The sequence below is a fragment of the Elephas maximus genome, chromosome 25 (assembly GCF_024166365.1).
Source record: "Elephas maximus indicus isolate mEleMax1 chromosome 25, mEleMax1 primary haplotype, whole genome shotgun sequence".
NCBI lineage: Eukaryota > Metazoa > Chordata > Mammalia > Proboscidea > Elephantidae > Elephas > Elephas maximus.
Window position 1 is genome coordinate 27,374,358 of NC_064843.1, and position 12,911 is coordinate 27,387,268.

At 46.2% G+C, this 12,911-nt stretch overlaps 1 protein-coding gene across 3 annotated transcripts in view; it reads left to right on the top strand.

Moving 5' to 3' along the window:
- Positions 1-12,417, top strand: part of PTPRT (protein tyrosine phosphatase receptor type T) — a 1,296,550-nt gene extending 1,284,133 nt beyond the window's left edge. For all 3 annotated transcript variants that reach the window (XM_049868705.1, XM_049868707.1, XM_049868708.1), the window contains 4 exons: positions 866-991; positions 1,878-2,041; positions 5,171-5,306; positions 6,100-12,417. In XM_049868705.1, the coding sequence (XP_049724662.1) occupies positions 866-991; positions 1,878-2,041; positions 5,171-5,306; positions 6,100-6,153 (480 nt within the window). In that variant the 3' untranslated portion in view covers positions 6,154-12,417. The remainder of the gene's footprint in view (positions 1-865; positions 992-1,877; positions 2,042-5,170; positions 5,307-6,099) is intronic.
- The last annotated feature ends 494 nt before the right edge of the window (positions 12,418-12,911 follow it).

Genomic DNA, 12,911 nt, shown 5'->3' on the forward strand with positions numbered 1-12,911 from the left:
TAACTCTGCAGAATATAATAACCTGTAATTATAGGATGTTTAGCAGCATCCCTGGACTCAACTTACTAGATGCCAGTAGCAACCCCCCGTTGTGAAAACCAAAACTGGACTCCAGACATTGTCCCCTGAGGGACAAAATAGCCTCTGGTTGAGAACCACTGTGTTAGACTCAGGACCAACCAACTTCTTTTGCTCTCAGCTGAAGGTCCTAATTCCCAATTCCAGAAAAACAGGAAAAATAACAGGCAACTTTTCTCAACACCATGCTTCATTATCTTTTGGTCCAAGGCAAGCATAATTATCCCAGCTCTACATATGTGACAACTGAGCCCTGGGTCACACAAACTACTAAGCAGCAGATCCTGGATTTGGACCTAAGTTTTTTTGATGCCAAAGCCTACTTTAAAAACAAACAAACAGAAAACAACTACTCGTGACCTCGTTATACAATAAGCATTGTGAAGGTTTGCCTGGAATGGGGGAAATTTGCCATGATTTGTATTGGTAAAAAGAAAGCTAAATTATACTTGCCCTTCCCTCAGAGTATTCTGTTTAATCCTGACAATAGCCCTTCAAGGTAGATATTATTCTCCCCATTTTACAGATGAGGAAATTGAGGGACAGCAAGCTTAACACATGGTGTGAAGTCAGCATAGACAAACTTTTTCTTGTCCAGAGCCATGATCTTTCAACAACCAAAAAAGTGGATGGCTGCCTCAATAGGGAGCTGAGTTTGAACTCCATCGTAAATCTCTGCCTTTCTAGCCAGTGTGTCCTGCTGGCAATCAGAAAGGCTCAGTGACAAATGAAATGGATGTGTACCCCTTTCCTTGGCCTCTTCCTGTGACCTCTTTCCTTGCCCCAGCTGTGCATGCAGTACTGGCCTGAAAAGACCTCTGGGTGCTATGGGCCCATCCAAGTGGAGTTCGTCTCTGCAGACATTGACGAGGACATCATCCACAGAATATTCCGCATCTGTAACATGGCTCGGGTAAGTCACCACCATCGCTTCCCATGTCCCTCCTCCCCAAAACAGATAAAGGCTGTGAAAGGATCCTGCTGGGCTGGCTGCAAGTTAGTGCTCTGCTCTCCTGATAATCGCTTCCTTGGGAAAGTGGTATCTTTGCTGATTCCAGTTCCAGATCCAGGAAGACTCCAAAACACAGAGATGCAAAGAGCGAAATCCAGCTTGCCATCTGCTTGTTTCCTGACACACTTGCTACCATGTAGACACAACTTCTCAGAAATTAGTTCCTCCCCATTATGGCACACTTTTTTGGCATGAGTTGATACAGCCTTTGATTGGATCCAGTAAGCATCGGGCTAGGCTCTGGGCATACAGAAATGAAAAATAATTACTTGCTTCCCTAAGGAAATTCACTAGCTGGGTATACGGGTGCCCAGTGTGAGGGGGCAGATTGATAATCTATGAAAAGATGGCGAACTAAAGTAATCACATGTGTGCTTGGTATTGGGGGCCCAGGATAAACGGAACTCAGTCCCTACCCTCGGGGTTCTTTGTCTAATGAGAAAGGGAGATATGTTCCGGCACATGAGCCTCACAGACAAAAACTCTGCCCTGGAGAGTCAGGAAAGTCTTCCCTAGAGAAAGTGACCCTTGAATTGGGTTTTGAAGACTAAGTAGGAGTTTTCCAGGTAGACAGTGGTGAAGAGCATTCACGGCTGGTGAATCAGTGTTGGTAAAGGTATAGAGGTAGGTAAGGGATGATCTGTTTCTCTCCCCATGGTGAGATGGCTTGGACTCCATTTAGTCTGTCTTCCACTGCAATCAATCTCTGTGCTTTCCAAGGTATCTGGAGAACTTGAATCCTCAAGCATCTCCAGCTGAATAGCCCTAACGGCATCTCTGTTCTCAGCCACAGGATGGGTATCGAATAGTCCAGCACCTCCAGTACATTGGCTGGCCAGCCTACCGGGACACGCCCCCCTCCAAGCGCTCCCTGCTCAAAGTGGTCCGACGACTGGAGAAGTGGCAGGAGCAGTATGACGGGAGGGAGGGACGCACTGTGGTCCACTGCCTGTGAGTATAATGAAAGTGTCTCCAGGGCAGCAGGATGATGGGTGAGAGGCATCCTTGGGGATGCCACTGGCCACATGCACCAGTCTTAGGCATGCCCTGCTACCCCAGATCTCAACGTCGTTTGAAAAGCTAATGGGAGTGTAATTTAAGGAATTAAAAACAATGTACTGTACTAGGGCTGCCAGATTGTTGCCCTGAACCACTGTCATATGACATATTATTGATGCCAAAGCTGGTGGCTTTTCTGTTGACATGGAGGCAGACCTCTACGTAATGGTTCCAGTAGGGAGGTCATCCCCAGTCTCCACCAGGAGACATAATATGGGGTACTGATCACGAGAAAGCTCAGGACCAAGTAGGCTCCACAGACCAGATCCCCCTCTATTATTTCCTGAAGAATTTGATTAAATAAGCTTGATGCCAGACACTTTACATGGGTCATTTCATTCCATCTGTGAGGTAGGTATTATCGTCCCCATTCCACAGTAAGAAAATTGATGCACAGAGAGAGTGATGGATCGGGTAGGTAAGAAGGGAGATATGATTCGAATCCAAGTCCACTAGGCTCCAAGATAATGTGCCAACCACTAACCCACACTGCCTCTGCATAAACTGAAGGTCTTGGGCACTGTGTCTGTCTCCTGAGCATCTCTTACTATCGGCTCAATGGGAACACAGGGACACGGAGAGCATGAGGGGAAGCCACTGCTCTCAGGAGCTGGTAGATGGATGTGGAGGAACTGGGAACTCCCCAGGGACAAGTATGCTCAAGGCCAGGGTGTTTATACCTCCGTTAACCGGGGTGCCCGAGAGCCTTTACCTCTAGCCTTAGAATCGGCATAACCAAGGCCTAGGGATTCCCAGCCAAATGAGCCCTGATGTCATTATGCTAGAGTGGCGGTCAGGACCCTTAAAGGACTGTGGCTCGCAAGCTATCAACATCAAGAAAATCACTTAATTTTGTCAACCTAGTTTCCTCATCTTTCCAATGGGTATGTTGAATTAGATAATCTTTAGGCCTTATAGAGTTTTAGAATGTAATATTCAGAAAATAAACACATTTATCTACCATCATAGAGATCAGCAGTGTCATGGTAGCAAATATGCAAATATTATCCATGTAATTACTTATATTGTAAAATATATACCTAGTAAACATAAAGTAAGGAAACCCTAGTGGTATAGTGGTTAAGAGCTACAGCTGCTAACCAGAAGGTTGGCAGTTCAAATCCACCAGGCACTCCTTGGAAACCCTACAGGGCAGCTCTACTCTGTCCTTTAGGGTCGCTATGAGTCGGAATTGACTCGACGGCAACAGGGTTTATATGTAAAGTAAAATAGAAAATAGCAAAAGAGTAGCACAAAATCTACCATATGAGTATAAAGTGGCCACAGAGAAGGATTATACAAAGACCTTGGACCCAAAACAAATCTGCAGCCGTAACAACTATGTACACAACATTTAATTCACAATAATTCCTTTTGCTTCTTAGAATTTAAAGCAATTTGGTCCGGGTAGTAAGAGGGCGTCCTCCTTTAAAAATGTTGTGTTAGAGGAAGTTTGAACCAAGGTCATGCTTTTTTCAGAATAAATATTTCTAGAGCCAGTAGAAAGCATTGATAGCATTCCACTGACCTCAAAATTGAGTTCAGTCTTTTCAAAACTAGCTTATTGTTCCCCTCTTTCAAACAGGTGCTACATGCACATGTTGAGAGCTCAAAGGAGGTTAAACATACACATAGTTTTTAACATACACGTAGCTTAAGGGTCACCACCAATAGCAGCCCCTGGCTTTCCTAAAGAATTTAAGCCTTAGACAACAGTCCAAAGAGATGCTACCAGGTGTCCCACGTCAGATTGTTGGGTGACATCAGACAAGCCAGCCTGGCCCCACCCACATCCCAGAAACTGACAGCTGGTTCTATCCTAAGCCCTGTGTCCTCCACCACCCTCCCCCACAATCAGGTGCCCCCACTTCCAGGTGCCCCCACCTCCAGCACAGAGCCATACCCCTCCCTTCTGGATCTCACTCCATTGGGCCCTGTGTCCACTCACCTTTTCATCTTGGACTCTGCTGTTCTTGTTGCAGCTAAGTCTGAACCCTCCTTCCTAGAGGTTTCTTCTACTGTTTGTCATGTGTTTGTTTTTTAGCCTGATTTATTTGCAGGAGTATCTTTTTTTAATCCATGTTCCCCCGCCTCCAGGAGTTCCAAATCAGGCAGATTCCTAGAGGAAGTTTCTGTAAAGAGCTTGAGGGGTGTTTCCATGAAGATGACTTATGGTGCTGCAGAGAGAAGCAGTAACAGAGGGATGGCCCTACCAAGAACCCCCTATCGCTATGCTCCAGATCACAAGGGTCTGGCTTAAACCACAGTGTACAAGTAAAAATATGTTATTTCAGGATGCAGTCTCTCAAGCCATCCCAGCCTCCCATGCCTGGGCTGGCTGGTCTTAGGCTAACAGAGATACATCTAGCATTGCTGTCCTTAGTGGAGGAGGGAAAGAACTAGTAGGAAAATTACCTGGGACCATTTATTTTCTTTATGGAAAGCGTAGGTAGACCCAGAGCATCCCTTTGGGCAAAGATGCAGGTACCACATATACTCTGGGAGTATGTCAGACACACAATACCTACCTTCCCTGGGGGTTTGGGCCAGTGTGCCATGGGTGACTGTAACATGCCTCAAAGAACCAAGGAAAAACATTAAGCTAATGGAATTCTCAAAGGCCATCTAGTCTAACATCTTCATTATGTGAACGGGGAACTTGGGGCCCAGATAGAAGTAACCTGCACAAATGGGACTCAGACCATACCTCATGGCTCAGGCCAGGGCTTTCACCGTTGTCTGACCTCACATTTTCCAGGCCACCACCCCCAACTACTACTGATATGGAGTTAGAATAAATGTTTTCTCTAACCTGGAGAGTCTGCCAGGGGATATAGAAGACCAACTTGGGAGCATCTGAAAATGTAAAAAGAGAAATTTAAAATAAATGTGTTAGCTATATTTTGGCTTAATATAAAAAAATTTAGGAAGTACTATCATTCACTGCATAGGCATCTTGAAGGTGCCTGGGGGGTAGCCAGGTGCTCAGGAATCTGGCTCACTTCTTTACTTTGTGATTAGAAATGGGGGCGGCCGCAGTGGAACCTTCTGTGCCATCTGCAGCGTGTGTGAGATGATCCAGCAGCAAAACATCATTGATGTGTTCCATATCGTGAAAACATTGCGTAACAACAAATCCAACATGGTGGAGACCCTGGTGAGTGTCCCAAGAACTGGTCTGCCACAGCCAGGGGCTGACCATAGTTCCCTTGACCTGAAGACCCAGCATCCAGGTGCTTATTGGGTACCTGCTGAGTGCCTTTGCCCTGTTCCTTCCCCTTCCAACATCACCAACTTCTCCTTCCTGTAGGATTGTCTAAATACCATTCCTGATATACCCTACTTTGTCTTACTTTCTTCCCATTGCTTAAGGAAGTGTCACTAATTCAGGTTTAGGGGAAGGGAGTCTGGCTTAGTAGAGTGAGCATTATGTTTTCATTTCGATCAATCCTATTCTAAATAATTTCTGCTAATTTTTACAGTATAAAGCATTGGGCTAGGACACTGGGGAGAAAGGGACGGAAAAGAGATTGGGGAGATAGAACAAGGTGCAGTGGTGGAGACAGACCATACACAAGTCCGTAGACCAGCACCATCAGCATCACCTGGAAGATTGCTAGAAATTCAGAATCTCCTGCCCCACTCTCAATTTACTGGATTAGAATCTGTCTTTTTAAAAGATTCTGGGGTGCCTCATACTCACATTACAGTTTGAGAAGCGCTGATGTACAAAATAGTAAAAAGAAAGGGAATAGTTCTAGCTGGACATCTAAGAAGGCTTCGGAAGAAGTAGGCATCAGGCAAAACTTTGAAGGATGTCCAGATATGGATAATTAAAAAAAAAAAATTTTTTTTTACATGGATAATATTCTAAATTAAACACGTGTTCCTTTTCATCTCTCTTGTCTCTTCTCCCTCTCTGCCTCTCCTCCTCTCTTATCCCCTCTTAGGAACAGTATAAATTTGTATACGAGGTGGCGCTGGAATATTTAAGTTCCTTTTAGCCCAACAGGATGGGGAACCTGCTGGAGTTCAGAGGCTGCCGTGGCCATGCCCCCTTTTCTGTGACTGGCAGGGACTAGCCCCAGGGCTGAGAGGCGGCACCTCTGCCCAACTCCAAGGAGACAACTGGGTAGTCCCATGCTCCACAGTGGGTTCTGCATCTCCGGAGGGGTCTCCTGTAGCTGTGGGAGAGGCTGCTCTGAGAGACCAGGCTTCCCTTCTACACCTGACCAGCCATGACCATGGGCCCCAGCAGAAGTACACCCACAAGCAAGGCCCCTGGATTCTCGGCTCCTGGACCTCTTGTTGTTGTTCTTTTCAAGTTTGTGAATCTCATGGCAAACTGACTGTGCAGGTGCTGGGGCATGGAAGACTCAGTGGCACCTGTCCTACTTCTCCATAGGAGTGCAGGGGCTGTGTTCTACACCTCCATGCTGTCATGGAAACTACTGGGGCCCTTGGGGTCACTGCTCTGCTGCCCCCTGTCATCTTCGTCAGGGACCTCTGGCACTGGACACCTGCCGGTGTGGCTCAGTATGGCCTTGGGGTGCTCTCTAGGCCGCAGCAGAGGCCCCATTCTCACCACGGCCCACACCCACCCTGCATGGGGCTTGGCCCACTATCATTCTGTACTCAACCCCCCAGCCTGGGCCTTGACCTTCTATCACTCACTGACCGGCCAGCCGTGTCCATAGCACTCTTTGATAAAGGTTTTCTTTGTGCTTTTGTGGTCAGTGGGGAGGAGGAGGAACTGCAGGGAGTCTTGCTGCTCACCTTGTCTTGGTAATGAGGGACCACCTCCCTGGGGCCGGGCCCTGGCCGCCCCGCACGATGTAACTCCTGTGTCTCTTGCGTGATGGTTTCCTTTGGGAGGGATGAACAACATAAGACATGATTATTTTCCAAAGTGTATGTGAAAAGAAACTTTCTTTTGGGGGATTAAAATCATAGTCTCTTATGTCAAAAAAAGAAAAGGGAAGTTTGAATGTGTAGCTATAAGACATATTTCTTGGGCCTGTTATCCATCCTGGCAATGTCCTTCAAAGTTCCCACCCAGGAACAGCACAGCCACTGAGCAAGGGAGAGACAGGGTAGTCTGAAGATGCTCCTTTGGTTCCTGGGGCAGATGGAGCCCCAACCTTCTGCATAATTTTGGATCTCCAAATGTAAATTCCTCCCTGGAGAAAAACAGCTGCCATCTTGAAAAAGGCCATTATGGTTCAATATAGGCCAAGGGGATCAGGCTTGAGGGTCTGGGTCTTGCCCAAAGTAGGGGTGAGGGAATGACAGTGAACCAACGTTTGCTACGTACCTGCTAAGTATCATCCTTGGCATTTTCCATGTGATATCACATATGATCCTTAGAACCGTTTAAGAGAGCTATTTATCCACTATCATCTTCATTTCACAAGTGAGAAAACTTTCTCAACAATGAAATTCTGGGATCCCAAAAGGCAGGCAATGGTGATAAGACTTATTTGAACTGTTTTCTTCATTCTTTCTCAGCCAAGCAATTGTTTTATGGAGAGAAAATAAAGCCAGAGACTTCTGAGCAGAGAACTCCATGAATGGAAATTTAATTCTTTCTCTCTGATGCCAGTTCTTCTGGGAAGCCCAGAATCTCAGATATATTTTAATAACTCATTCCCCATTTTCCAGAAAAGCTTGTCTCATCTAATCTCTTCGCCTGTGCAAATAATCCCCTGTTCCCTAAGGCTATGACATGTGCCAGCCAGGGACATTCTCTACCTTGGTCTCCAGCCAGTACTTAGGCACAGTATCTGACAGGCTCAGGGTGGCCTGGGATCTAGGAAGCTCCCTCTTAGAGATTTGTCTAGCCCCGGACAGGGCAAGGGGAGCCCAGAATTCAATAAGGCACAGTTTTTGCCCTCAAAACTCACTGTCTGCTAGGGAAGATAGACAAATTGAACTACAGCATAATACTGGTGGGTATATGAGTGTTACATGAGCCGAGAGGAAAGACTGACTCTGCCTAGGGCTTTGAATAGGAGGTTTCAGCCATTCCAGCTGGGTCTTAACACATAGTAAAAAGAAGAAAAGGAAATTCAGGCCAAGAGATCAGCATGTGCAATAGCAACAAGGTGTGGAAAAGCATGGTGAGGAGGGGAGGATGGTAGGAGGTCAACCCTGCTTGAGTATAGCATGGTGGTAGGTGTGGCAGGACATGAGCCAGGATCAGGAGATGAATGCCCAGCTGAGAAGTGTAGACTTTGCCCTGTAGGCAACAAGGAGCCAGCAGAGCTTTTTAGTGATGTGCTCAGCTTAATGTTGGAGAAGGCTCCCCATGGGGCCTGTGGGACCACCTCTTTTCCTTTCATCAGACACTGTGAAAATATTCCCTTAAGCATGTGCTTTTTAATATCACATCTATTTGTCTGTCTGCTCATTATTTTGTTGCTGGCATGCAATAGTAGTGGATCGTGAGACTCAGCTTCTGTGAGAAACTCAGGATCTCTCCTCTACCACAAAGCAGGGTCACCAACCCAGGCTGCTGGGCCCACAAAGGATGGGACATGAAAGGGGACCATGGAAGCTGTTCCCATTGGCAAAGGGCTCTGGAGCTGTCTGGAAGTCTGTGGACACCAGACTTGATCAAGGAAGGGCTGTTTCTTTGGAGGTTCAAAGGAAGCGTCTCAAAGCAAAAGAAGGCAAAGGAACCCCACGGCTAGCCTTCTCTTTTCCTTTGATGAGCCTCTTCCCAGGTGTGTTTGAGCATGTCCCCAGGACCCAGCCACCACTGGCCCTGCTGGCTTCCCCAGCTCCACCCTACAGCCCCAGCTGGCCATCTACCCACCTTCTAGGAGCCTATGGCATGGCAAATCAGCCTGTTGTATGCTCTTTTCTGAGATGTTCACTCACCCAAATAAAATAGGGAGGGGGCTGATTAACACAAATCCTAGGATTTAGTCTGCTCAGGAAGGAGTAAAACAGCTAGTAGATAAAAATGACAGTGGCTTCTATAATTTCAAACGGTAAGAATTTAAAATGTGACTTTAGGGAGATGGAAATTTGTAAAATCTCAGGCTGTGATGGGGAGCCCAGCAAGGGCCAGCGATGATTCAGCTTATCCCCCCATTTTCTTACAACCCAACCATCCTCCCAGGAAGGCAGGGCAGTGAACAGGTCTTAAGCCAGTTTATACAAGAAGAAGCTGAGCCTAAAGGATGGGGTGCTATCCCTAAGACCCTTCATGGCAAAGAGTGATAGTGCTTGGCTGAGATGAAGCACTGGCGACCAGGAATTTGGACTTGATCTCTTGCCCAGGGAATCTCCTGCACATACATCACCTACCCTGGAGTAGCCTCCCACTCACCCCAGTTACAGGTTGGGCTCACCCTTTCACACCGCAAAGGAAAATAGTATTCATGTATGGTTCTTACCTCCTAGATAAGGACCTTGTTTGGAGAAGATTCAAGGAATGAATGAGAAACCAGGAGCAGCCCCTACCCTACCCCCACCCCACCCCCATACATTTATGGCCTAGATAGCTTCAGGATATTTATCACCTGCATCCTGACACTGTATTCTTTCACCTTCTGATGTGAAGACCTTGGGCCAGCCAAGGCCTGTGAGCCTCTAGATGGCCACAGCAGGCCTCCCTTTGTGGGACCAGAAGGGATCAGTCTGCCTTTAGGGCTGGGCCTCTCTGCACGTGTGGCCTGAGCAGCAGCCTGCCAGGTGTCAGTCTTCACATGGAATCAGCAGACCCTGTGCTGGGGAGTCTTAACATTTACGGTCACTAAATTCATCCAACATTCCCAAGAAGTGTTTGTGATTGCCACCATTTTACAGATGAGAAAACTGAGGTTCAGAAGGGAGAAACCACTTGCCCACAGTCATATAGCTAGTGAAGGAGTGAGCTAGAATTTAAACTGTTTTTTCTAAATTCAAAGACAATATTTTTCTGCCGTATGTCTCAGGTCTTCCCATTGGGTTACCCATAGTTGCAGAGACAAGGGTGAAACAGGTTATCCAATGGATCTGGGTAAAGCCCAAAGAAGACAATGGTAAGCTTACATTTTCTTCACAGTCTTATGTTGTATTTTAATAATCCATGCAATATTTGCATTGTACTTCCTAATATGGACTGATTTGTTCAAATTGACTGTGTAAATTTTTTAAAAGCCCTTCTAAAAGTCCCTCCTGTGGCTTTGATCCTATAAGCCCACTATGCTATACCCTATGGAATTATATCCCAGCCTGAGAGAGAGCGCCTGGCCACGCTACCTCCTCCTGAGGCCAATACCAGGCTAAAACCTAAGACCAGCTCACCTTCCTCCAGGGAGATCCTTCAGTGTGGGGGTACCCTGACCTCAGCTCACATCTCCTCCACTTGGATGTTCAAAGGGACCCATTGACGCAGACCAGAATGATGATGACTTGCCCATGTGGCATGGTGAAGGCTAAATCCATAAAACCCTAAAGGAAAAGGAGAAATTTGGCACAGCCTTACTCAGCAGATTCCTCAGTGCTAGGCTTCTGGAAAGTTCAAATGGAGTCACATCGTTGCTAATATGGACAATCTAAGGACACACTTCACAAAAAGGGCTGGATTCAGGAAGGCTCCTCACTTTACCTCAGCCACACATGCTTACTGGGTTCCTACAACATGCAGGGCCCAGGAACCACAGATTACTGTGTATGGCACAGCTCATCCCTTGGTGAGGCATGGGGTATAGTGGAAAGAACTCAGTCTTTCACTTGAATCCCAACTCTGCCATTTCTTGACCACAGAACCTTGGGCCAACAAATTAATGGAAAAAAGAGATGCAAGAAGAGGCGCCTCAGCCAGGTAGAAGGGCTGGGCTTGGAGGATTTTGGTCAGGGAAATAGCATCCAGCAAAGATATTCAGAACCAAGGATACGTATGGGCTACTGGGAAAAATGGTCACTTCTACAACACAGCATGGCAGGGGGTAGAGGGAAAACTCATCAGAACCACTGGGAGCCAGGGTGCTGCTTTGTAACAAATCTCCATGTCTGAGGGGAAAAGAAGATAATTTTCTCTCCAACTAATCATGTTTATTCATCATCTGTTCCCTTTTTCCCATGGCCATGCTAGCCCCTGGTGTGTGTTCTCACCAGGATCCACATTTCCTCGGCTCTGGTGTGAAGCCCTGTAGTGCACATAGAGGCGTCAGTCTAGCAAGGATGTTCCACACGCAGCAGAAGTGAGGCCCAGGGAGGAACACCCAGGCACTTATCATGCCATCTCTGTACCACCCAGATACAGATGCACTGAAGGAAACAATAATTCCCCTGCATCTCATTGCCTTGGGACAGAACAAAGACAGTCCCAAGCTGAGTCAAGAGGAATGCTATGGAAGACATGGGTGAGCCCAAGGGTAAATATAAACAGGATGCTATGAGGTCAACAGGTTGGGCTGGACCAAGTTCCCTGTGAACAAATGGTTGACTCAGGCTGCTGGGCAGGTCAGAAAATGAGGCATGAGTCACCTGGATGGTCATGTCATCTCAAAGCTGTAACTGGCCTTCCCCATTATCCAACCACTCTAAGCTCTATCTCAGCCTCTGACACCAGCTCCAAATCATAGCCAAATAGAACAGAGAATTAAGCAAAGTGAATCGAATTAGAGGAGACTAGCTGAAATTTGGACTCGATCATGCGTACCCACACAAGAGCTCCTTACTGGAGATTTGCCCAGGTCCACATATCTTGTTGTTGTTGTTGTTAGGTGCCATTGAGTCGGTTCAAAATCATACCAACCACATGTGCAACAGAACGAAACACTGCCCGGTTCTGTGCCAGCCTCGCGATTGATGCCATGTTTGAGCCCATTACTGCAGCCACCGTGTCAATGCATCTCATTGAGGGGCTTCCTCTTTTTTTGCTAACCCTCTATTTTACCAAGCATGATATCCTTCTCCAGGGACTGATCCCTGCTGATAGCATGTCCAAAGTACATGAGACGAAGTCTCACCATCCTCACTTGTAAGAAGCATTCTGGTTGTACTTCTTCCAAGACAGATTTGTTCACTCTTCTGGCAGTCTGTGGTATATATCATATTCTTTGCCAACAACATAATTCGAAGGCATCAGCTCTTCAGTATTTCTTATTTCATTGTTCACCTTCTGCATGCATATGAGGAGATTGAAAATACCATGGCTTGGGTCAAGTGCTCCTTAGTTCTCAAAGTGACATCCTTGCTTCTTAACACCTTAAAGAGGTCTTTTTCAGCAGGTTTTCCCAATACGTCACTTGATTTTTTTTTATTGCTGCTTCCATAGGTGTTGATTGTAGATCAAGTAAAATGAAATCCTTGAGAACTTCAATCTTTTCTCCCTTTATCATGACATTGCTTATTGGTCCAGTTGTGAGGATCTTTGTTTTCTTTTTGTTGAGGTGTAATCCATACTGAAGACTACTGTAGTCTTTGAGCTTCATCAGTAAGTACTTCAAGTCCTCTTCACTATCAGCAAGCAAGGTTGTGTCATCTGCACATTGAAGGTTGTTAATGAGTCTTCCTTCAATCCTGAAGCCCAGTTCTTCTTCATATAGTCCAGCTTCTCAGATTATTTGCTCAGCATACAGATTAAGTGTGGTGAAAGGGTACGCCCCTGATGCACACTCAGATGTATATTTTTCCCTTTTGTTTTTTTAACTCCAGGTCTTTGCACATTTCATTATAATATTTTACTTTGTCTTCTCGAGCTGCCCTTTGAAATCTTCTGTTCAGCTTTTCTACTTCATTATTTCTTCCACTCCCTTTAGCTACT